This window comes from Madurella fahalii (genome assembly GCF_045866475.1).
Source record: "Madurella fahalii IFM 68171 DNA, scaffold_3, whole genome shotgun sequence".
In the NCBI taxonomy this organism is placed as follows: Eukaryota; Fungi; Ascomycota; class Sordariomycetes; order Sordariales; genus Madurella; species Madurella fahalii.
In genome coordinates, this window is record NW_027263973.1 from 5156450 (window position 1) to 5180519 (window position 24070).

Consider the following 24070-nt stretch of genomic DNA (forward strand, 5'->3'; position numbering starts at 1 on the left):
TCAAACCGTAATACACCGCTAAGATAAAAGCAGACCCGAACGCCTTTATGACCCGTATTTCCGAGGCCCCGCATGCCGGCATCCCTGTATTATTCCCATTGCCCGGTGTCCCTCCATTGCGTAGATCCACCTTCACAGCCACCATGCTCACGCCTCGGCCCGCTCCTCACCGTCAACAACCGTGCTCTTCCCCTTCTCCCTCGCCGGATCCCTCTTCACGGCAAAGCACTGCACTGCGCCAATAACTGCCACCAGCGCACTTCCGTACCACGCCAGCGCGGTGCAATCCATCCTCTTGCCAATCGCATATAGATAGCCCGCTATAGGCGGCGCCACCATGCGGCACGCAGCGCCAGCACTCGCCGCGAGACCGTTCACCTTACCCAACACCGTCAAACTCGGGGTCGCCTCTTTGATCAGGATCAGAAGCAGCGGGTAGAGCAGAATCGAGAAAAAGTTGCGGACAGCCAGGCAGAAGTAGATGGCAGGATACAAGAGCCCCTCAGGGATGTATAGCAGGAACGGCACGATCACGTACGCTACCGGGTGCAGGACCGTGATCAAGATGAAAAGGCGGTACACGCCCATGCGCTCGGCCATGAGGGGAAAGACGACGGCCTGCATAAAGAGCGCAATGGCGCCCTGCACGGCCATGACTACGCCGACAGCCTGCAGAGACAGGCCCAGGCCGCCGGGGGAGTAGAACAGGCCTAGATGCGCGGCAAGCGCGCGCGGCGGGGTCCTGTCGTCCTCGAAGAAGATGGGCAGGAGATGGTCGTACGTCATCGAGTGGTACGTGAAGATGGACAGAGACAAGACTACAGCCATGATGCGCTTGCAGAAGATGCTGGCCGGTTTCTCGACGTCCTTGGTCCACGAGGACGTGGGTTGATCCCGACTCCGCATGGTGCCGTAGTTTTCATCTCGGAGATCCACGGCCGGGCGTTTCATAGCGTCCGAGGTCTCGATCAGGGGGGTGTTCTCCGAGAGGAACGTGTCGTCCGGCAGGCACGCCCGCGGCTGCATGTCGGGGTGCGTCTCCTCCAGCAGGAAGTAGCCGAGCAGGACGCTCATCAGGAGCATGCAGGCGCAGATCAAGTTCGGCAAAAGATAGGGGAAACGCTCGAACAGAGAGCCCTTGGGGAAGATGTCGGGGTACGACTCGTGGGGGTCAGCGAACAGACCCCCAATCATGGGGCCGATGATGGTTCCGACGCTCCAAACGAACGGCACTGTGAGGGTTAGCCAGCATCAAGGAGAGTATCGGCCTTGGTACTCACTGATTGAGTATGCGCGGGCTGTTCTCCGTTAGCAGGGCGCACACGTCGGATGGAAGAGGGGTCAAAACATACGCTCATGCTCCGGCTTGGTGACCAGCTCGCCCACCATGGTCTGGATGACGGCGATATTACCATTCAGTAGCCCGCCGAGGGCGCGGCCGAGCAGTGCAATCCAGAGGTTGGAGGCAAAGCCGACCATGACCATGCTGAACATGGTACCAATGCATCCTAGCAGCAGGACCGGCTTGCGGCCGACCCTGTCCGACAGGCCGCCCCAGTACATGCCCATCAGGGCTTCGGCGAGCGAGAAGGACGAGATGAGCAGGCCGGCGTAGAACGAGGCATCGTCTTCGTTGCCGATCTGGAACCGCTTAATGAGGGGCCAGGCATACGGGAAGATGGACGTCAACGCGATCGGCTCGGCGAGACGGACGATGGCTGCGAGCGTCAGTCTCTGCTCGGCGTGCAGGGGCATGGAATCCAACTCACCTAGCAGAAAGAGCTGAACGGTGGGGAACTCATCCGGGTTACGGTGACTTTTCTGCTTGGTTAGAGTCATTGCTTCGTGACAAGGCTTCGTTCTTACGCGGTCCGGCAGCACCTGGTAGTGATGGCCGTGGGTTGCCGTGTCGGTTGTGTCTACGGCCAAAGGTCACGCTTGCACGAGGAGGAAAGAGGAAGACGGGCAGTGATCCGGAGGACGGCTGGACGTGTATAAGAATACCACTTGTGTGGCAGGTGAGGAGAGGAATTTTTGGCGGCAGGGCGCGGGCTTCCGATGATAGGGACAGTGCGCTGGACTGTCCCCAGGGTCGGGCTTCGGCCTTGGTCCAGACTGGGGGGCGGCGTCTGCTGCCGTCCGATTTATCGGCGCATCACTTCTTCACTCGCTTCTTCCGAAAATGTGACTATGTTGCTGCGCCTTCCCGCGAAGAACGTCTGGCCCCATGTCGGTATCCACTTGAACTATGCATTGATCACTCTTGCGAAGTCCGGCATGTCTCAAGACATCGAGCGAGTGCGGAGTGATACCGGCACATAGCCATCGTGAGGGGAAGAAGAGCGAAGAAACGCGCTGAACCTCGATGCCCTGGTCGCTCGCTCGGACTCGTGGCAACCCAAGCACCTTACCCCACCTTCTCCACACAGTCCACACGACTGTATCGGTGTTGACATGCCCCACAGGTCTTCCTCACTACGTGTCTTGACCGCGTAACCAAAGGTATGATGTAGGAATACGGCTTGGCACTGCCGTTGCACGAGGAAAACGGGGAAAGGAAGGCGCGGAACAAAGCAAGGGAATTGGGTCCTAAAACGGAAGAAGAAGCAAGAAAGAGGAAGGACGAACACTGGGCCTCAAAGATGAGCCTCGGTTGCGGTACCCAAGCTTAGATTCTGAGCCGTCAAGTCTCACATAGTAGGGTGTTCCGTACCTGACACACTTAGTCGCCTGAACAGCATGTGTGCACACTCCCAGCAATGACCGCCGTCTAGGAAAGACAGAGAAACGGCGAAGTAGTAGCTGAATCTGCTCAAGGATAAAATGCAGAGGTTGGCATGGAACCGCCGTGAAGATGCTCAAGCCAAGCGATGATACAGTGCCGCTTGCCGAAGCAGAACGGTTCAGACAAGGCCACTATGAATGCCAAGCTTCTCCACAACCGGCGGTCTCAGCACACACAGTAGCGTCCTGCTGGTGGTGATTTTTACCGACCAGGGGTCCCGCTAATCACCGCACTTCCTATTCTGTGGAGATCTGCTGCAGAGTCGCACCGATATCAAAACCCCTCGCTGCAAAATCTGCGTTTTTGTGAATCATGGAAACAGCGGATTGGTCGCAAAGCACATCTCACGGCTCACCGTCGGTCTGGCATCGGCGCTGCCGTACTCGCCTCCGCTGGTCTGCTGTGTCTATTCCACCGGGCTGGGGCGACTGCGATGATTGCGGCATTCAATCTGCGCAGCTAGTGCGACTAGGAAGCCTGGACCTCACCAGCGGTGTGAGTCCCCGTTATCTAGGCGATCGAGACGGCCACTATTGAATGTCACAGTATGTCGCAAGTAGCGCCACAACTGCTCGTCCTGTCTCGGAAGGCTGCCATGGTTATCCTGCTGGCGTGATTAGCGCCGACACCGGTGAACTTCTGATGCACCTTGACACTTTCGACCGACGAGACGGCAAGATAACATCCGGATGCTCAAGCTCGAAGGATTGCAGCGGGATCAATGGCGTGTTGTGTGCTTATCGCGATGCATTTTAGCAGCTGGATAAATCTCTTCCGCCCCTCCCATGCACGGAGCCGCAGATGCATGGAGCGGCCCCGCAGTTGCTTCAGCCGAGCCTGCCAACTCCTTTTTCGAATGTTCCCTTGGCTCCCAGCTTGCCCTTTTCCCCACACAGTAACCGCAGGGAAGAGACTGTGGGGCAATTGACATCATGACTAACAATATTCGTGTACTGTACAGATGGGGCAGAATGGGAGATCTGTGGCTTGGCGACTCAACACCGCCGAGGTCAGATGCTCTACCAGTGTGGTGCCACGAAGACCCAGCACGATCGTGTATCCGTACAGCGATATCTCCTATTTACACTACTACACGTAGTGGCAAATACCTGAGCCAGGACAGCTGCTTTCGAAGCCAGCGCGAGCCATTGCAACCTAGCTTATAGCCCTCGGCGTATCCACATCGAACTAGCTGGCTCTTTGCATATGCAGATAGTATGCACGAGCTAAGAAGTTACCAACCTCGCGCTACGGTTTCACATGCCTCGACAGACAGAAGACTCTCGCAAAGCTTCTCTTAATCAGCCATCCGTTGGCTATCGTCATCGCCAATTCGCCGCTGTGCTACTTCCCACAGCGATACGCTTGTGGCCAACACATCCGCAATCCGCGTGTTAGATGGCCCTATCTTGACCTCTAGCTCGCCCGTCGGGCGCTGTTGCCGCGTAGCCTACGTGCCACCTCCAGCGCCCCGAGATAGCATCTCCCGTTGGTGCCTCGTTCAATAAATGCCCGTGCTCAGTTTTTACCAGGGGGTTACAGGAAAAAGTGATTGCCATGACAGCCGGGCATCTAAATCGTAGTCTCCGCCTAGCCTCTGGAGACCCCGTACGACGATACTTCGCATTCGTATGACCATAAAGTCCCGAATGCCGTGGTCTGTAGATGGCCGCTGTCGGTGCTTGTAGTTGGGTTGGTCCGGTTCATCCCTAGCCAGGTGCCGGTTCGTGTACAGTACCCGAAACCCCCACGACGGCTAAACACCCAGGTCCATCTGTTCATGCAAATATCGTGGCGTGGGGGCAAGGGTTTGCTCAACAAAGCAACGTAATTCATATGCATGCGTTGATGTGTGATCATCGGTGAGGCATCTTTTTAAATGTTTCGCTTCCCGCCCCCTTTCACCTGTCTCCATTTCTCATTCTTCGGGCTTTTCCCCGATCCACGGTAGGTCAGGGGTCGTAACATGAACCGACTTTGAGGTGCAGTCTCTCTCACGTTGAACGGTTGTGCTCGAGACCACTCTGCACCTGCGAGAATCCCCGCAATGTCGTCTACGCGCCGCCAGGCATTGTGTACGAGTCTATTGTCCAACTCTATCCAAATATTCATCTAGTTAGTCGGCCGCATCAGTGCTTGTACTCCATCTTTCCATCCCCAATCACCTTCCAAAACTCCTCGATGATCTCCTTTTGCCCGCCGCTGGCACCCCGAGCCGCCAGGTACACCCTCGAATCAAGCGCGGGCTCCCAGTCCCCAGGATTCCCGCTCACCATCCTCCCTCCAGCCTCAGCGAGGATACACCACCCGGCTGTAACGTCCCAGGCGTAGCAGCCGCCCTCCCAGTACAGATCCAACTGCCCCGCGGCACAAGCGCACAGATTCAACGCCGCGCTGCCCAGCGACCTCAGCCCGCCCACCATCGCCCCGCCGCTGTCCTTCGCCGCAGCCAGCTTCCGGAACGTCCTCAGCTTGACTTCAAAGTTCTCCCCGTCCCGCTGGCTGCCGTATTCGATCGACACGAGCGCCGAGCTCAGATCCCCGAGCGGCCGCGCCCCGCCGCCGATCGGCAGCTTGACCTTCTCCCCCTGGCCCTTGCCCGCCTCGAGCGAGGCGTTGCGCTGCATGTAGCTCCCCTTCCCCTTGATCCCGGTGAACAGCAGGTCCTGGAAGGGGTTGTACACGACGCCCACGGCGGGGGAGCGGTCGACGGCCAGGCCGAGCGAGATGCACGCGTTGGGAAAGGAGTGGACAAAGTTGGTGGTGCCGTCGATGGGGTCTACGATGAAGGTGGGCGCGGTCGTGATGGTGGTGACACCAGCCTGGTACGTCTCCTCGCCGACGAACGAGAAGGAGGGGTAGGCGGCGCGCAGGCGGGACGAGACCATGCGCTCGACGGCCTGGTCGGTCTCTGTTACTATGTCGACGGCTGAGGCCGGTCAGTGTTGGCTGTGGCGGGAAAAAGGAGTGGCGGTTGTGTACCGTTGAGCTTGGTGTCGGTCGAGATGCTGTTGGGGTTCGCCGCGAGGATCATGCGCCCCGCCTCGAAGGCGATCGACACTAACGTGTCGTGGATTTCTTGTAGGTTGATGTCCGCCATTGTGAATCGGCCTTTCGATATTCAGGGCGGATGGTGTCTGACTCGACTGGGGTTTGTTGGGCGATGGAAGTTCGGAGGCTGTCAGATTCAGGGGTCGATGGAGGGGTAGCGGGGTAGCTGTCCCCTAAACGTCAGTGGCTCCACCAGCACGATAACTCCACCACCCACCCTGGACAAGTATCCCGACGCTATGGACGCATCCGTAGCGTTTGCCGGAGGAGCGGTTGAGACTTTGTTGTATGTCGGAGGCCTGGACATCGTCAGCAGGATAGAGGCCGGGTCTTGGCCAGATCAAATGGCCGTCGGCTGAAGTGGACATTCCGCGGCCGCATAGCAGCGGACAAGTAGAAAGGGAATATGCGATATGAACATCATTGTCGTCGAGTGCACGAAATATGTAATACAGAAACAAGCATCCTGCCAACTCCGTCAGACCAATCCGTAGCCCCCCAAGATCCCATGCCGGCCTACACAAGAACGTAAACAACCATAGTAACACGCTCCCGCAACGAGACGCCATCACACTTCCTCCCGGAAAACCGACCGCCTGTCCTCCTCTCCCCTAGCCTTTCTCCCCGCAAACGAGTTATCCATAGGCCGGGGGCTGATCCCGCGCAAGCTGATGTTGCTCGGCTCGGCATCATCGTCAAACGGATTCCTCTTACTTGTCGGCGCCGCTGCCGGTGCGGGCGACCGACTCCTCGTCCTTCCCCGCCTTTCCTCTCCTTCTTGCTCTACCGGCCCAACTGCCAGATTCATCTGGTACCCATCGCCCTGCTGGCCTTGCGGCGGCACCAGCCCTAGTTCCCGTTCCTCCTCGTACGGGTTATACCCGTCCGGCCCGTGCCCCACACGCGAGTCCCAAGCGTCGTCGTCCTGATCGAACCCACGGTTGCGGGCGCCGCTCGTCGTTGTGTAGCCGGCGTTGTATGATTGGCCTTCGTACGCGCCGGTCGCGGTGCGGGTATTGCGGCCGTGGCGGAGCAGGCGGATGCGGTCGTTGAACCAGCCGACGACACCGCCCGGAGCCGGGGAGGGGCCGCCGTAGGCCGGGGACGACTTCAGGAATGGGATGTATGATGCTAGACCGGGCGGCGGTAGCTGGGCGGCCACATTAGCTGGATGCGACGCAGAGAGGCATTGCTGGCAAAGGAACTCACCCCCAATCGCTGCGCCCGTATGCGCGTAAAGATAATCCACCCGATGGCGCCGGCTATCGCCACCACTACGAGGACGAGCACGACGATGCCTGCGATATTCATGGTTCAATCGGACCGTGTAAAAAGCCTCCGATTGAGATGTGTACGCGCTGTGAACATCGGACGAGTTTTCGAGCTGCGTATTTCCAAGTGGCCGGTTACACCAGGCCGCTTTGTCGGCTTACGAAAGGTCCGAAAGACCACAAGTACCTCCCTCTAGCAGGGCTGCGGGTCACTGCTCCCCCGCTGTGGCGCCGAATTACGTCATCAATAGCCAAGAAAGCAGCGCAAGCTCATCGTTGAGTTCAACATCAACGCTGGTAGCCATCCTCGGGTGGGTGTCCAATTCAGCGAAATTTTGCAGACACTCCGACAGGTACACGTACGAATCCTGACCAGCGGATGGACGTCAGCCCTCTTTGACACTCCAACTTTACTGGCTGCTATTCGAGTCAGCCTCAGCCCCCGGAGTCTGCCGTAATCCCTCATACCGCATACATACACATCTCACCATGACCTGATGCCCTGCCTAGCAATCCGTGCCGGGTATCAAACAAAGCACAAATCCCAGCGCCCGCCTCCCCTCGCAAACGCCATGCTCTCCACAAACCTCCCGAGCCTACACCTCCCCAGCTCGTCCGGATCACACCCCTTGAGCCCCATCACGCGATCGTTCACCAGCACCCTCACCAGCTCCTCTTCTTCCCCCAGACACCGCATCTTCTCCACGTACACTCTGGCCGCGAAGGGCACCGCCCAGCTAGCCGCGTAACCCCCGTTCTCCTCGGCCGCTCGTCTGGTGGTGTTATCCAGGTCCGGCACCCCTTCGTAGACCCCCAGCGCCCCCAGGACGCCCATCATGTCATTATCGTGGCTGAAATCGGCGTACATGGCCCGGTCCAGCGGGAAAGTCCGCTCGTCGCCGTCCAGCGTGGCGTTGCTGCTCGTCGTGTCGTTGACCGGCGAGCGGGTAAGCCTCGCGAGCAGCTCGTTGACGAACCCCACCCCCTGCGTCGGCCCGAGCGGGTTGCCCGGGCCGAAGCCGTACCACTTGCCGAGGGATTGGAGGTAGTCGTAGCTTTGCCACTCGGACCGGGTGAAGAGGTCGCAAAACGGGGAGAGGGTGGCGCCGGACGGCGAGGCGACCGTGTTGAAGGGGCAGAGGTCCATCAGGGCGACCGTATCCAGGTCCGTGAGGTTCGCCCCTGGGAGGTTGGAGTTCAGCCGGGCCGTGATGGGCATGGCGAAGGCGGCTAGGAAGACGGCTTGGGCGTCGGCACCGATGGAGGAATAGGGCCCCGTTTCGAAGGCTCGACAAAGGCTGTGGTGGAGCGTGTTGTTTGCCGTAGGGATTTCGGGGATGATGACCATGTCGCCCGGGTCCCTCGCAGTGCCATCATCGAGGAGGGCGTCGTAGAAGCCGCGCGTCCAGTTCAGCGCCGAGCGTACCACGCGCTCCTGGCCCGAAGCACGGACAAAAGGGAGGGACGCCCTAGCGAGCGAGCGATAGCGGTGGTAAAACTTGAGGCCCGAGTTGACCATTTGCTGCTCGCCCATACGAGTTAGGTCGTTCGCGCCCAGAGCGTACTCGTAGGTCTTGAGAAACTCGTAGCCGGGCCCGTAGTCGGCCACGGCCCCCTGGATCCTGGCTATGACGCTGGCATACACCAGCGCCTTGCCGAGGGTCGGGGCTCTCGCCCCATGGCGAGAGAGGATTTGCGCAAACGTCAGCTCGCAGCCTTCCGGGACAGAGGCATCGATCTCGGATGGTACCGAGAAGTACGGCGAGTACTGTCCCCACGAGTGAGAAGTATCCTTGCCACACTGGAAGCCCCGCTCGGGCGTGTCACAGCTCCGGGGCGCAGGTTGTCTGGAACGAGTTAGCAGCGCCGAGGGACTAAGGTCGAAGACGCACAGAAGGGCTACTGCCAGGTAGCCCAGCGTGGCCAGGTGCAGTAGGGCCACCGCGGTCAGCTTGAGGGTGAGTGCAACGCGGCCGCGCAGCGCGCCGGGCTGTCTCTGCTCGCCAGGAGCGTCGTCGATCGGGATGGGGGCGTATCTCGAGCCCCTCGTAAAAAGCGAGCGCATTGTTTCAGAACCGACTCCAAGGTCAACATACCGCGACCGTCCAGTAGGGGTGTAAGCGAACAGTCAACGCTCGCGCGATGCCATCACGCCGCAGGAGCTTTAGATACTCCTACCCACGTGGTGCCAGGCGGAGATTCCGACTATGACAAGGCGGTATGCACTAGATGGCGGAAGTTGACCGCCCAGATGCATTCAGCGCGTTGGTTGGCTGAGGCTGCTGGGACCGGGGGTGCTCCACCAGCCCCAAGACCGTCCCACTGGGAGCACAGAGAGGTCTGGGCCCACCCCACGTGGGTCGCGCAAGTCGTACCCTTCCAGAAGTTCGGGAGGCCAACACAGCCACGACCAGCGTGGCACCGTTAGTGTGCTGAATGGAAGGAAGATGTCATCAGTGATGAGCATCCGTCACGTCTTTCCGAAAATAGGTTGGGGGAATTGCAACGGCGTCGAGCCCTCCGAATCGACGCTGCGGCGCTGCTTCACTCATTTCCAGGTTACGGAGAGGACTCCCTAGGGGAGAATACGGGGCCTCATAGGTCAGGCGCCGCTCTCACGCTTTCATGAATGCCTGGTCCTTCTGAGCCCTCGCGGCTAAGGAAGCATCTCAACCGGACCCCGACAGCCGTCTACACTACTTCAGACGAAATGGACTAGCTCGCCTTGGACGGCCAACACCCAGCTTCCCCAAAACCAACAGAAACACGAGCCCCGGCAAGCTGCATCCTCGCGGCGCAAAGCTGTCGCTCAATAATCCTCCGACAGCGGGCTGCAATTGCTTGTAATCTCCCGAGGCGATCGGTACAACCCTCGGCAGCCCGTGACGCTCGCCCAGACCTGCGAAACGGTGGCGGCGGCTAGCTAAATTACCTGTTTGCCCGCCTACGGCAGGATGCAGGGTGTGATATTGACTTGGGCTGAATGAACGGCGGCTACCCGTATCCTGTCTCACGTCTACGGTTTCGCAATTGTGCAAGACCTAGGGTTTGCAGCAGCGCAAAGCACTTGTCTCAGCAAGTGTCCTGAATGGCAGCTACCACTAGAGGAATCTATCCACTATCGACACAAACGCACCGCCATGGTATCATAGGTAGGTCAGGTAGTCAAACCCAACGCATGCATCCTCCATTATCCGTAGCCCAGTGAAGTCGAGCCTCCAGCTCGGCACCCATTTTTCCCCGTAGCGTAAACCGCGAAATCCCGTCACCATCCATCTATCGCAGCCCCTATACATCGTACACCGGGTATCACCCAACAGAATTAAAACGCGACACCCACGCTCAGCGGCCGATGCCCGTTCACAGTGACATTACTCGTCCCCAAGGGCATACCATCCCCTGCAGCCTTGTCCCACCCCCTCCCGGCGCCAACAACCGGCGTCGTCTGCCTCGAACCGACCGCCCCCGGCCTCACCCTCGGACTGCTCGCCGCCGTGGTCATGGTCGTCGGCACGGTCCTTGCCTCGCCGTCCTCATTCGTCTCCCACGTATAGACGGACGAGGACGTCTCCATGCTGGTGCGGGGCAGGCCCTCGGGGGGCGCGACGCACTGGTAGAAACCGTCGCTCTCCTTGAGCGGGCGGGGGTTGGTGGTTGCCGTGGCCGTGCGGCTAACGACGGTGCCGTTGGCGGTGAAATACGTTGGGGACGAGTCGGTGCTCTCCTCGTTGTGGCCATGACCATGAGGATTCTGTTGCTGGTCGTCTGGATTGAACAGCCAGCTCGAGACTCGCGAAAACGACTTCTTCTTGCGGAGCGGCGGGCGGAGGATGAGCGGGAGGGGCGGGGCTAGGGGTCGGTCGAGGTCGTCTTGCTCGTCAAAGTGTGCTCTGTCGGAGGGGCTGTAGGTGCGCGGGGTCTGAGGAGGTTGGGATTGGAAGGCTGCTGTTGCTAGCTCGAGCGTCTTTTCTTGGATCGTCATGCTGCCCATGTGAGATGGTGCCGTGCGAGGCCGGTCGTCGACGCTGAGGCGCTCGGCAAAGGACGGCGCTGCTGCTGGTAGGGCGGGGATGGACGGCATGGGTGCGAAGCCTGCGAATGTCAGTAGCGCTCCAGAGCGGGAGGCGAAGGGAGACATACCCCGCATATCGTAGCCCGTCGAGGGTCGGCTGCTGAAGAAAATGCTCTGCCGCTCGATCAACGAGTTGATCTCGGCCTGCAGCCGCTCCTTCTCGACGAGCGCGCTAGCGATGCGCTCGACGATGCGCTCCGTGCTGGGCGCCGTGTTCGCGCGCGCTCTCGACTTGGGCGGTATCCTCGGCGGGCTCTGGCTCGCGTCAGAGACGCCGGAACCCTGCCTGGCATGTCTGCGGGGGATGTGGAACGACATGGCCGAGTAGCCCCGGTCGTTCGTGAGCGTCGTGCCGCTGCTGGCGTCCCATCGCGAGCTGTTGGCCGTGTGCGCGCGCGGCGGCGGCGTGATCAAGTCATCGTCGCCGTCGAGATACGGTAGGATGGGCGATAGACGGTTGTCAGGCTGGTAGATGCTCAGCTCGATCGGCCGGAACGAGCGCGGACGGGAGCGTTCCGGCGGGAGCTGGAACGACTCAGAGTGCACATGTCGAAAATCGGTAGGCCCCGATATCTGTAACCGGCGCGTCGACGACGACGACCTGAACCACTGCTTCCGCGTAGAACTGCTGTCCCGGTTGCTTTTCCTCAGTCGTGATCTCTCCCTCTCCTGCGCAAACGTCTTCTCATACGTCCTCTCGCTCGTCCACAGCGGCTCTGCCGACGGCCGTGGGATCACTGCCGGTTGGTCCCTCAAGACGATGATGTTCCTCTCAACGCCTATCGAGTTTAGCACGGCGCTGGGGACAAAACACAGATTCGACTCACTTGGACGAGGCTTCTCATCAGCACCGCAACACAGAATGGAACTAAACCATGAAAACGACATGCTGCCGAGTCTCATGCAGCCAGTGAACAATAACGAACAGCTCTCATGCCTCGAAAGGAACGACGTCCATCGACCAGCGACCCCGAGACAAAGGAAACAGGGCACCAAAAGCACATGACGAAAGGGGACGAGGCCGCGGTCGGAGCAGCCGGAGCGGCCATCTTTACATAGCGTGCCCTGCCCGATGAGATACCTACATCCAGGTAGCACCCATTACGGACGGCTGAGCAGCGCTGACCTAGTGGTCCACAGCAGCCGGATGTGAGGTTGCAGGGGGGCGACATCTGATAGGCTGGCATGGGCCGGCCGAGGAACCAGTTGGCGCTTACAAAACCGGGGGGTGGGTGATGTATCGGACGGCGGCGCCACACACCACCACACACTCGTACACACCCAGATTGCTCCCTTGGCCAGTCGCGTGCCATGGAGGCGCCGCACTGCGCGTCAATGTCTCAGTCTTTTCTTGGACGTGAGCAGCAGCGGCCACCACCGCGACCGCATTGCCACACAGAGGGGGGCTCGTGGGCCGTCGAGATTGGGCCGGGGGTGTCGAGACATGATTTGGCAATTGAAAGACTCGGATTCCTCAGGGATGCTTGGGGGTGATGGGGTGCTGCTATTCTTGCCTGAAACCACCCTTTTCACGGCACGGAGGGCGTGCGACCCAGCCTGGCGGCCAGCAGCGGGTTCGATAACGATCTGGCAGATACCAGACCCGTAAGTGGATAAATCCCTGCTGGCATGTTTCGATCTTGGTGGAGTGCCATTCCGACACGGATGCAGGCATGACGGTAGGGCGTTTCCTCGAGAACCGGCCGTTGTCATGTATTGGCGTCCCGGCGAGTCTACCAGTGTGCCCAGTCGAGGGATGCCTCCCTGAATCCTCGTGTTCTATCGTTGTTGCCGGGCGCGTCTGCCGTGCAGGTGCAGGTGGTGCACGTTGTGTGGAGTGAAAAGCGAGCGCAAAAATCAAAACAAGCTCGTCAGCCTAGACCTGCGGGCGGAGGGAGAAAACCCTCAGATCACGACGGAGCATCATTGGAAATGGCCGAGATTGTGGGCGACCGCCAGGATCCAGTGGCTTGGAGCAGCCCCCGCTGAGACAGAATTTCCCGAAACGGGCGTTAGCGCACCGCAGCATATCGCTCACTGCGCGTACCGCCGGGCATTGGAGCTTCTGCGTTGAAACGCTCGAACTTTCTCAAAGTTTCGGAAACCGTTGCGCTCCGCTTGGCTTTAGGTCCGTTTTCGTACTGAACTGCCGGACGCCAGCCAGCCGTGGCTGAGAAGCAGCACCGCGCAGAGCCACATCGAGCCCTCTATGAATTTTATGGTGTGGTTACCTTATGTAAGGCTAGGTGAACGAGCTTTGGCCCGCCAAGGTTTAGTGGACCCTGCAGCGGCACAGGCCAGATTGTGACAGGGGTCGGTTGAGATACGTGTACGATTAAACTTTCAACACCACCGAGCGAACATAGTGTCATCAACTCGATGCCAGCCCGTGTGCGGTGAATTCCTGCGCACCCGACAAAAATTTGTCGGACTAGGAAGAACTGCATAGATTGTACAATCTCCACCTCGACGAGTGCACAACGACTCTCCGAGCGCAGGACGCGGCAAACGACCCTCTCCACACCGTCTCGACCTACAGGAACGATGCAGGCTCATCCGCAGAATGGGCCGATGCCCGGGCAGATGCCCAGACCCAGCCCGGAACAGATTGCTGCCATGCAGCGGCAGATCGCCATCGACGCCCAAAAGGCAGGCATGACAGTACCGCAGTTCCTCGGTAAGCTTCGCGCCAGACCGGAGGAGGGCTCCTGCTAACGGCCGCAGAACACCTCCAGAAGCAGGCCATTGAGCAGCAACAACGGATGATGCAGCAGCAACAGCAGGGCCAGCAGCAGCATCAACATCAGCATTCCCACCCGCACCAGCACCAGCACCAGCACGCCCCCGGCCAGCCCCAACCCATCGTCCCGGGACCGCCCAACCCGGTCGCCCTGGCCCTGGCCAAGTTCCTGCGTAGCCAGGATCTCAAGCCGCGCACCTGCATCCTCAATGGCGAGCGCAAGGACATGTTCCGCGTACGTCTCTCACATCTCCGCCGCCCTGCTCGATGCTGACAGCCCTCACAGGTCAAGCGCGCCCTCCGCGCGCTCCAGTCGGACGCCTACGCCGCCGCGCGCAAGAAGAACCCCGCGCTGCCCGAGATCACGGACCGCGCGTCGCTCGAGAACACGTTCAAGATGCTGCCGCTCTCGATGCTCGCCCTGCGCGTGGTCAAGTCGGACCCGCACGAGGGCCACGACCACGCGCCGCCCAAGAAGACCAAGCGCGTCAAGGGCCTCTGGACGGTGCGCATCGAGCCGCAGCAGGAGGCCGGCGACGACATGTACTACGTCTGGCTGTGGGAGGGCAGCCAGGTCATGCGCAAGGTGTACGCCGCGCTCGCCCTGCTCGTCATCTTCGCCCTCATCTGCTACCCGCTGTGGCCCATGAAACTGCGGCAGGGCGGTTACTACCTGAGCTGGGGCTTCTTGATCTTCCTGGGTCTGTTCTTCGCCATGGCCATCTTCCGTGTCATCCTGTTCTGCATCACCTACTTCATCCTGCCGCCTGGTTTCTGGTTGTTTCCGAACCTCTGGGAGGATGTTTCGGTCGTGGACAGCTTCAAACCCGTTTGGGCGTGGCATGAGGTGAGTTTCTGCCCCGACGTCTCTGGCGTCCCGTCTGCTGACTTTGTCTAGCCGGCTACCAAGGGAAAGAAGAAAAAGACCAAGAAGAGCTCCGGGTCGGCAAGCGCTGGCGCGGCCTTTGCCGCTAGCACGGGACAACCCGCGCCGGCCACGGCTACCACTACCGCTACGGACACGCAGGTCTCCGCAGCCCCACAGCAGCGCAGCTACATGGCGCCGAGGGTGGAGGAGCTGGAGGACGACGAGTGAGGCCAGCGCGGCGTTTGGGATGGCGACCTGGAGACTGCATCTCGGAGAGGAGAATAGGGCATGTACAATTGAGCCTACACATCAGTGGGGGGGTTGCGGTGGAGGGTTCCTAAAACGGGTAATAGCAATGGATTGTTGGTAACATGTCGACTGTAATAGTGGCATCTCGCGTCCGACACACTCCCCAAACACAGCCTCGTTTACGTATACAATTCATCAGTCAGCCCGTTCAACGTCAGCCCGTCCTCGGCGAGGTCAGCCACGTCGATCAAGAACTGCAACGGCATCTCGACCAGGTTCCCACGCACGCCGCTCAACCACGCCTTCAGCTCCTCCACACCCCCTGGGAACTCGTCTCGCACCACATGTCCGTAGTCCACCTTGCCGTTCCTGTAGCCCTCAGCCGCCTGCTCGGCCGGCTCGCCGGGAATGACGAAGTACTTGGAGAAGAATTGGTCGTAGTCCTCCCACGTGCGCACCTTGTCGTCCGGCACGGGATGGAATGCCCGGCTAAAAATCTCGGTATTCCGCCGCGCCGTCGTCCGCCAGAGGTCGACAAACCGGCGGGACATTGGGTCCTGCACCAGCCTGTCGGCCGGCGAGCCCCAGTCGTACTCGTTGACGGGGTCGTGGGTGATGGGCGTCCAGTTGCGGTCCGGCGCGTCTGGGCGCTGGTCGGGCAGCAGGCCCATGTGCTTGCGGTAGAGCTGGCGGCGGAGCGAGGAGGCAAAGGCCGAGGCTTGGTAGGGCTGCCCGCCCATGTAGCTGTCCACAGGCGTGGGGTCCTCAATGATGACGGCGATCTCGCTATCGTGGTCACCCAGCTGGGAGCGGTCGTTGAGGTTGGCCGAGCCGCAGATGACGAGCCGGTCGTCGGCGATGAGGACTTTGCTGTGGACGTAGAGCTGCTCCGACACGAACGCGTCGAACTCGGCCTCGGCCGAGCCCGTCCAGGGGACGCTGCGCAGGTCCGGGCCCGCGTCCATGTAGCACGCCGAGACGGTGTCCCAGGTCGGGTCCTTGAAGTGGCTGGCCGCTTCCTGGTAGCGGCGGTACTGGCTGTCGCCACGGCCGTAGCGCTCCTCGCCGCCTTCGTAGCGCCGGTCGTACTCGCGTCGGGCATCCTCGTACCGGACGCCGCTCTCGGCCTCGGCCCGGCCCATGACGGCGCTCGTGTTGATACGGTCGTAGCTGCGCAGATTGTAAAAATTGATGTACCTGTGCGGGTCCTCGACGCCCGATTTCCGCAGCAGCTCGAGGATGCTGTGCCCACCGCGGTTGATGCTGCCGTATTGGAACTCCATAATGGCGCGGGTGCCGAGCGCGCCCTCGGACCTGAGATCTCCGGCAAAGGCAGGCACGGCAGGCATGATGACGATGATGTGGAACTCCTCGTTGTACTGGTAGGCTCGGATGATGCGGTCGACCATCGCCAAGCCAATTTTGTTGATGACCGGCTTTTGCTTGTCGGACGTGGCCGTGATGAAGAACTGCGATGGTCAGCCCTGCCTCGTGCCAGGCACGCAGCTCTACGAACCTGGTTCTCAATGTAGACAAAGTGCTTGGCATTCTTGATGGCATCGATGTAGGCATTAGCAATCGAGTGCTCCGTGCTGACACCCAACGACCATTGCGAGCAACTACTCGGGTCAGCTTTGCACGCAAAAGGGGTCACAGCCCATACCTCCGAGTCAGCTGGATATGCGCGGCCGTCCGATGATGCGATCTGCGGGGTGCTTCCTCTCCCTCGCCGCCAAAGAAACCGTGCATGTGCCGGGAGACGCGATCCTGCAGCCCGTCGAAGAATTCCCCGCCATCCTGCAACAGATTCCGTTGGCCGTGTTGATGCGCCTGCGGCCGCTCGAGCAACTGATACTTGCCAATGTCGCGGGTGCTATACTTTTTGTTGAAGATGAAGTTCCTGGAACGGTTAGCACGCTTTCGAGTGAGGCTGAAGGCCTACAAACCATCGCTGGGCGAAGTGGACCGCCAGGCTGTGGACAATGGGGCCGGAGAGACTGAGTGCGATATCCGACCAGCCCATGCGCGAGCTCTTGGTGCGGTCGACTGCGTTTATTAGCTCGGCTGCGGTCACGGACAACAGGTTACTCACGCTTGTTGTTCTCCCATCGTTCGACGTCCTCAAAATCGTAAATTCTGGCATTGTTGTAGTCCTGGCCGGGGAAAATGATGCCGTCCATGTTGCCGGGGTGGGCATCAGCGATTGGGTGACCTGTAACCGTAAGCGGGGTTCGTAGCGCCTCAGGGGCTACCTACTGTTGGTGTCGTATCTCCCAAAACCTGCAGCAGTTAGCAAGACCTCGCTTCTCACGTGTTAGGACTTACACAGGTCCAGACCGCCCATGAAGGCCACTTTGCCGTCGATGAGGCATAGCTTCTCGTGGTGCGCCCAGAAGAGCACGATGTCGTCCGCCGTGCCGTAGAGGTTCTTGATGACGTCTTGGGAAGCCCTGGCGAGGTCGAACGTCTTCAAGCTAAAGTTCTTCAGGCCCGAGTGGAGGTCCTGGAGGCCCGTGACAATGTTGTTGCCGCTTGGGTAATGGTCCGGGTACCTAAACACCTTGATGTTCGGATGCAGAGCCTCGAGGTGGTGCTTGGTGTGCTGTGACTGTTAGCTCCGGCCAAAAGCCGCGGGGCCCAGCTGCCTTACGATGGAGTTCACTGCCGCTGTCAGTCCCTGCCATGCACACACGGGAGGAAGCACTCACGAGTTAGAGCCGCCTCGACCTCCTTGTACACAATCACGTTGATACGCACACCCCGCTCGGCTGCGGCCTTGAGCAGGTTGTCGAGTCGGTATCGCTCGTTGCTGGCAGGGGGCCGACGCAGGTACAGCTCGGGGCTAACGCTCGTCAACGTCACTAGACCTTTGCTAAGCGGGCAGGAGGGTTACCTCAACCACCAGTCCAGGATGTAAATGGACTCCCGTGCTTCTGGATGGGGTTAGCGTGTGACTGAAGCTCCCAAAAGGGGCCAGGCTTACCTTCCAGGGCTATCGAGACGGCCCAGAAGTAGGAGGCGCCATCAACATACCACTTGGCATGTCCGGACGACTGGGGAGCGAATGAGCCGTAGCGATGGGCAGTATGTGTGGCGTCCTCGTGACACTCCTGGCTGTCATGGGTGTGAGAATGCGGCTCGTCGTCGGTCAAGAGGTCTTCCAGGCCCTCCTTGGCTTTCCGAAGCAACGAATGAAAGTCCATGGTGCCGATGTAGCGCTTCTATCGGGTGATGATGTTTTGCGCAGCTGCGGGGCAGTTAAACAGGGAAAATGTTGACCAAATGCCGGAAAGACGGTGAATTTGGGTCGAGACACCAAGTGGATATCGCGATCTGGGCGGGATTAATACTGCAAAAAGGCGACCTCCAAACCCGCCATTTCTGGCAAAGACGAGCTGGGATGACGCAGCGATGCCCTCACCAGCGCCCTGCACCGTGGTATCGGCTCTGCCCCCTCAGCTGGCCACAAGGTGAAGAGCTGACTGTGTCGCCATTCGTCAGGCCAATGGGAGGCGACTGAACCCGGAACCCTTGGGCGCAGCGAATCACCAAGTGGATGAGGACCCCTCCTTATGCATCCCGCACGGCATTGGCATCAACCGTTCGCCTGTCGGCGACCCCATCCGATCAAGAGCTTCGTTAGACTGAGGTAGGGCTGAGGAGTCCACTTGCAGAAAACATGGGTTTTAAGACTGCAGAGGTACCGAACATGGACCCATGCGCTCAATTGAGAAGGGTGTCCCGGCATCCATCGGCGAGAGCTTGATGCTTCGTCGTCCGGACCATGCGACGCTCGACACCTTTCTCGGTTAACAAGGGTTGGACGTGAGAGTAGCCGAAGCAAGCCTGCGCTGCCGTCGGCCTCGGCCAGACCCGGACTGATCTACGCGTACAGGCGCACAAGCGGCGAGGCGAGACGGCACCGTGGCTTGCCGAGCTGGAGCCTGTCAAGAGCATGTTGGATGCATGATGATGCCGAGTTGCAGCGTCTGTTATCATGGCTTGAATGCCGTCTTATCACTGGCCTGGCGGGAACCCCCGCGCTAAATTACTGTGGCGTCAACTCCCACTCAAGCCACCGCACCTGCTGCAGGAGCCCGTGAAAACCCGGGAAAGGCCCTAGTTCAGCCTTAAAACGGCGGGAATCCCCTGACGGTGCCTGCACTGTTCCTGGAGCCCACGGCGACAGCAAGCTTCTGACGGCATCCGGACACCCACACCCCGTGCATTCCCGCTGCTCCACAGCTTCCAGGTTGTAACCCTGACCGCATCAAGACAACCGGTGAACGTGAGCACCCAACATTAAAAGGTACGGCTGTCTGCTCGAGCGCGGCGGTGATCACCCGCTTTTCCATTACTTCCCCCCCCTCCATCTTTCCCACCAAGAGCAGAAGAGAGCCACACCTCCTATCCGTGAGACATTTTTTTTTTTTTTTCGGTCGCCCATCCGGCGTCGGCGTTATGCATGCGATTGGCTGACTCCTGGCGTCCCCGCGCAGACAGCATTTTCTGGGAAGTGTCTCTGGAAGAGGGAACGGAGGGGGTGAGAACCAGGGGACAATTGACACTGGGCGGTAATGCGACAAAAAGTTCTCCGTCTCGGAATCTTGCCAGCAGAAAAAAAAAAGGCATCTAGCGTCTACTGCTAGCCATTCTCACTGAACGATCGGCTCATAAAGGGCCGGCCGTCTTCCCGCTGCACTTGCGACTGGGGATTTCCACTCCGCTAGTGATAGAAAACAAGAAAGAGAAAAAAACAATGTCGACCTCCATGACCTACGTCTTCTCGCAGGAGCAACACGGCCACCTGGTCCCCTACATCGCGGCGCTGCACGCGTCGTGCATCACGCTGGACCACATGATAGGGCCCTTCCTGCCGCCGCTGACTAACGAGAAGCTGTTGCCGTGGTGGAAAGAACGAATCGCCGAAGCGACCCGTGGCGCCCGCGTCATCGTCCTGCTGCTGCCGGACTCGGCCCTCGGCAAGAAGCCCGCCGGGACCGACCTCCGCGGCCTAGCCATGCTCAAACTGTCCGAGACCGAGACGGGCTCCTTCCGGGGCCACATCGACGCCGTTCTGGTCGATCGGAGACACCGCCGGCAAGGCGGCGCCAAGGCGCTGGTGGCCGCGCTCGAGTATGAGGCCGCGAAGCGGGGGCGGTCGCTGCTTGTGGGTGCAATTTGTTTGCGCGGGGGGATCAATTGCTAACACGGCGATAGCTCGTCGACACCGAGACCGATAGCGTGGCCGAGACCGCCTTCAAAAAGTTTGGCTACATCGAGATTGGCAAGGTGCCGCATTTCAGCCGGGTGCTCCCCAACGGCAAGAAGGGCGAGACCTTTTTCTACAAGGAGTTCCTTTCGTCGCCGTCGTAGACTGATGTCTCGGGACACTTTCTCTTTTCTCTGCGTGGCGTTAGTGTTGGGCGGCTGGATTGTTTGTTAGATCAATGAGGCCCACGCTTCTGGAGGATGCCTCCGTTCCATTTTTTTTCTGTTAAAAACGGTTGACTGCCGAGTTTTTCTCATCATCTGTTAGAGGAGGCGTGTTTGCTCGGAAACGTGCACGGCACGCTGCTCCGTATCCCGCACATGGACGTCTGCCGGATCACTCCGATGACGCGCAGCGCATGCCGTAGCCCTGCGGCGATCTGAATCTAGCGAGCAAGCAGGTACATCGCTCTAACAGATGCTGTGCCTCGTTTATTTGTCAGGTGCCATCACGGAAGCTACTTGTGCTGCGGCCCGTTTTCTCGGCCAGGCTGTGGCGCACCCACATGCAAGGTGCCGAAGAAGGGAATTGGCGAATGGGCGTATAAGGTTGTTACTTGCTAGGGGAATGCCCACCGTATACAGTGCCGGCAAACACGGGTACAGGCCCGGATGCTCGTCGGCTTGCTGTGCTTCTAGCCTTGTTGCTCAACAATGGTCGTCTTCCGCTCTGTGGTACTCTCCTGTACGGGGCGACAAGCGGAGACGATCAACATGGGTATGCAATGGGGCGGCGGAGCAGCAGCATTCGTTAACGAGCCTTACCCCAACTCGCGACCCTCCTTCTCATCGGCTGATAGTGCGGCCCATGCTCTCCAAGTCCGATACTCAGGTTCGAAGAAATGCGCTGCTGCTCAGCTTTCATTATCCTGCTCGTATGCTGCATAGGGGTTTAGGCGCATCTCTTGACCCGCCGGAATCTTGAGTGTCAACTTTCGAGAAGCCCATCGAGAATCACGCTCGGCACAACCCCCTTTTGCGTGCAGGCCATGTCGCGCCGCGAGGAGTGCAACAGCGGAAAGCGTCACAGAAACTCACCTAGATCTTACAGCATACTTTTAACGCACATCAATGCAACAGGCCCAAAGTTTGACCGAACTCGTGCATCGTTAGATACTGTGGATGGCGTGGCGCCGCTGCTTAGCCGACAAAGAATAGAACTTCAATAACAGACAGTGCGCCACAGCTCGTAACCGCGCAGCCCGAGACCACCACTAGAACTGCACCACAAAACGATGTTTTGGATACGGACGCAAACCGCCCCTTTGGCAACATTGCCCCGCCAATCCACATCCACCCCATACAACTTAACCAGAACGCGGTCGAGACCAGACCCTTTAATCACTAACCTAGAAAAACCAAACTCCATATCTACAATGCGAACCAGTCAAAAGAAACGCTCCGCGAACCGCCGAGGAGGTATTAGTACGCAGCGCCAGAGGCCTACTCCTCTATCCCAGCCCAAGAAAACCAGTGTGCCCGCGGCTCATCGACAGTTATTATACAACTCGCCTACCCCGTGAATCAGGAAACCAGCCACCAACTCATCCGTGCCTCAGTCCGACTTGCTACCGTTGGCATTCGACCCCAGGATCGGGGCCTTGAACGACTTGGCGGCGTCCTCAAGCCTGAAGTAGCCGCGCGCACGCCTTATCCTGCCGCGGAACCACGAGAGGCAGCCAAAGGCGATGCCGAGGATGCAGCCCATGCTGAGGTACGGGTGCTCTTTAAACGTGACCTTGATGTCGAAGAAGACCTTTTCAAAGGCCGAGATGGTGAGCTTCGCCTTGATCTTGGGCGGATTGGCTGTGACCTTGTTGATGGTCTCGAGGATCGACGTCCGCGACGGCACGATCGGATTGCCGGTGCTGGTCTGGTCCCAGTATCGCCGGTTCTGAGAATGTTAGCGTAGCCTCCCGAGCGATGTCTCCCAAAACTTACGTCTTCGTCGTTGATGATGACCCTCTCGCCGTCTTTGACGTCGATGCCGTACGTTGTGCGGACCCACCGCTGCCAGAAGACGCCGTCAACCCAGGCAAACGTGACCTCCTTGCGGTCGGAGCGGTCCATGTTGATCCTGATGTTCTTGGCGTTGCGCAGCGCCCGCTGGTCGCCGCGGTCTTCGGCCTCCTCGATTCGCAGCTGCTTGGCATCGCGCAGCTCCTGCCGCTCGAGCTGGAAGAGCTGGATTTGCTTGTCCATCCACTCGTTCGCCGCGCTCTTCATCTCGCGGATGGCTCCCTGGAAGGACTCCTCGTCCTCCCGGTGCAGGATGCCGAGGACTACGATCTTGCGGTCCATGATCTCTCGCGCGTTCGAGGCGCTGAGTTCGGGGACCAGAGGCAGCCAGACCGACTTCATCCAATTGAGCACCATGTGCGTATCCCGCATCTCCCGCGGGGTGAGCGGCGTGTAGTACGTCGGACGCCCCTCGCGCGAGACGAGCAGCCGTGGCCAGGTGGTGATCTTGAACCGCTCGTACAGCTTGGGGTCTCGCGTCTTGACCAGCTTGGCGCGACCAATCAGGCTCATGGGCAAACGCTCGAGCGCCATGAAGTCTTCGCTGGTGGTCGCGTGGTCGTAAAAGTAGAGGAAGATGACCTCCTCCTTCTCCTCGAGCGCCTTGAACGAGTCGAAATCGACGTCGGCGACGCCGCCCACGAGGTCAATCGCCTTCTCGGCGTAGTGCATCAGATCGCCGAGACCGCGGAGGCCGTCGTACTCGACGCGCTCGCCGCCCTTGAAGAAGATGATAGTGGGATAACCGCGGACACGGACGTCCTTGCAGAGACGGGACTCGGCGTCACAGTTGACCTCGCCAACGTTGAGCCGGCCCTGCATCTCCTTGGCTAGCTGCTCCCAGTTGGGTGCCAACGCCTGGCAGTGGTGGCACCAGGGGGCGTAGAACTTGACAAACCAGGGCTCCTGCGTCATGGTTACTCTGTCCTGGAAGTCCTCGGCCGACAGGGAGACAGACACACCCTCGGGGTTCGGCGTGGTGGCCGGCTTGACGACCGTTTTCGGAGGGGCCTTGTATGGGATATTATCGTTCTTTGACTTGACTGGCGCGGCCTTGGCCTCTGCAGACGGGTCAGATGTCGCCGCAGTTGCCGTCTCTTTTGCTTTTTCCTGGTCAGTCTTCTCCACCTTCGGCTCCGGGGACGACTGGTCGCCGGGCTCGGGCAGCTCGATGCTTGACGGCCGCGTGTTTGGCTTAGCCTTCTCTAACGCATCCTCCACTGCGCCGCTCAGGACGTCTATCGATTTGACGCCCTTGAATTTGACGATGGGCTCGCCGTCTTCGTACAAGATCGTCGTCGGGAATGATATCACCTCGTGTGCCGCGCACAGGTCGTGGAATGCGAGGCAGTTGATCTCTGCAAAGCGAAAATCGTAGAAACTCGTAAAGTCGGCATTTTGGTTCCCGCTGCCGGCAGGGGACGAGGTGTAGTAGAACTCGTACAAGGTCTGGAATGTCGGGGCGAAATGGATGCAGTGGGGGCATATTGGGCTGGGGACGTCAGCATGCGCCGCGCAGTCGGCGTCGGACAGTCGCAGTTACCTGTAATGCTTGACCATCAAGTACTTGGACGCCTTCATCTCCTTGTCCACGTTGTGGGGTGTCAGTTCCAGCATTGGGGGGACCGTTTTCCCGTTGAAGTATGTCGGCTCTCTGGGCGGTTCGTCGTCGTCCACTTCCTGAGCGATGGCCAACGCGGCTGCGCCGAAGAGCAGCGAGAGGTTGAGCAGCCTCATGCTGGGC

The 24070-nt window shown here is 59.6% G+C and overlaps 9 protein-coding genes across 9 annotated transcripts; 2 read left to right on the forward strand and 7 right to left on the reverse strand.

The window, feature by feature from the left end:
* Positions 1–147: 147 nt before the first annotated feature.
* Positions 148–1839, reverse strand: MFIFM68171_06878 (Drug efflux system protein; the record flags this gene model as incomplete). The annotated part of the gene is made up of 4 exons (XM_071062298.1): positions 148–1232; positions 1281–1298; positions 1353–1718; positions 1770–1839. The coding sequence occupies 4 exons, from the start codon at positions 1837–1839 to the stop codon at positions 148–150; spliced, it is 1539 nt and encodes a 512-aa protein (XP_070918399.1).
* Positions 1840–4914: 3075 nt separating this feature from the next.
* Positions 4915–5885, reverse strand: MFIFM68171_06879 (Inositol monophosphatase 2; the record flags this gene model as incomplete). Its single annotated transcript, XM_071062299.1, has 2 exons — positions 4915–5714; positions 5768–5885. The coding sequence occupies 2 exons, from the start codon at positions 5883–5885 to the stop codon at positions 4915–4917; spliced, it is 918 nt and encodes a 305-aa protein (XP_070918400.1).
* Positions 5886–6404: 519 nt separating this feature from the next.
* MFIFM68171_06880 (uncharacterized protein) lies at positions 6405–7147 on the reverse strand (the record flags this gene model as incomplete). Its single annotated transcript, XM_071062300.1, has 2 exons — positions 6405–6986; positions 7046–7147. The coding sequence occupies 2 exons, from the start codon at positions 7145–7147 to the stop codon at positions 6405–6407; spliced, it is 684 nt and encodes a 227-aa protein (XP_070918401.1).
* A 486-nt stretch (positions 7148–7633) lies between these two features.
* Positions 7634–9172, reverse strand: MFIFM68171_06881 (uncharacterized protein; the record flags this gene model as incomplete). Its single annotated transcript, XM_071062301.1, has 1 exon — positions 7634–9172. One exon carries the CDS (start codon positions 9170–9172, stop codon positions 7634–7636), a length of 1539 nt encoding a protein of 512 aa, XP_070918402.1.
* Positions 9173–10429: 1257 nt separating this feature from the next.
* On the reverse strand, positions 10430–12067 carry MFIFM68171_06882 (uncharacterized protein; the record flags this gene model as incomplete). The annotated part of the gene is made up of 3 exons (XM_071062302.1): positions 10430–11199; positions 11248–11958; positions 12007–12067. 3 exons carry the CDS (start codon positions 12065–12067, stop codon positions 10430–10432), a joined length of 1542 nt encoding a protein of 513 aa, XP_070918403.1.
* A 1656-nt stretch (positions 12068–13723) lies between these two features.
* Positions 13724–15015, forward strand: SEC62 (Translocation protein S62; the record flags this gene model as incomplete). The annotated part of the gene is made up of 4 exons (XM_071062303.1): positions 13724–13856; positions 13904–14154; positions 14206–14766; positions 14818–15015. 4 exons carry the CDS (start codon positions 13724–13726, stop codon positions 15013–15015), a joined length of 1143 nt encoding a protein of 380 aa, XP_070918404.1.
* Positions 15016–15215: 200 nt separating this feature from the next.
* Positions 15216–18239, reverse strand: MFIFM68171_06884 (uncharacterized protein; the record flags this gene model as incomplete). The annotated part of the gene is made up of 11 exons (XM_071062304.1): positions 15216–16505; positions 16553–16655; positions 16700–16936; positions 16983–17082; positions 17129–17248; positions 17293–17316; positions 17362–17638; positions 17687–17697; positions 17745–17878; positions 17930–17969; positions 18020–18239. 11 exons carry the CDS (start codon positions 18237–18239, stop codon positions 15216–15218), a joined length of 2556 nt encoding a protein of 851 aa, XP_070918405.1.
* A 1556-nt stretch (positions 18240–19795) lies between these two features.
* On the forward strand, positions 19796–20412 carry MFIFM68171_06885 (uncharacterized protein; the record flags this gene model as incomplete). The annotated part of the gene is made up of 2 exons (XM_071062305.1): positions 19796–20206; positions 20257–20412. 2 exons carry the CDS (start codon positions 19796–19798, stop codon positions 20410–20412), a joined length of 567 nt encoding a protein of 188 aa, XP_070918406.1.
* Positions 20413–21862: 1450 nt separating this feature from the next.
* MFIFM68171_06886 (uncharacterized protein) lies at positions 21863–24063 on the reverse strand (the record flags this gene model as incomplete). Its single annotated transcript, XM_071062306.1, has 3 exons — positions 21863–22201; positions 22249–23818; positions 23870–24063. The coding sequence occupies 3 exons, from the start codon at positions 24061–24063 to the stop codon at positions 21863–21865; spliced, it is 2103 nt and encodes a 700-aa protein (XP_070918407.1).
* Positions 24064–24070: the final 7 nt, after the last annotated feature.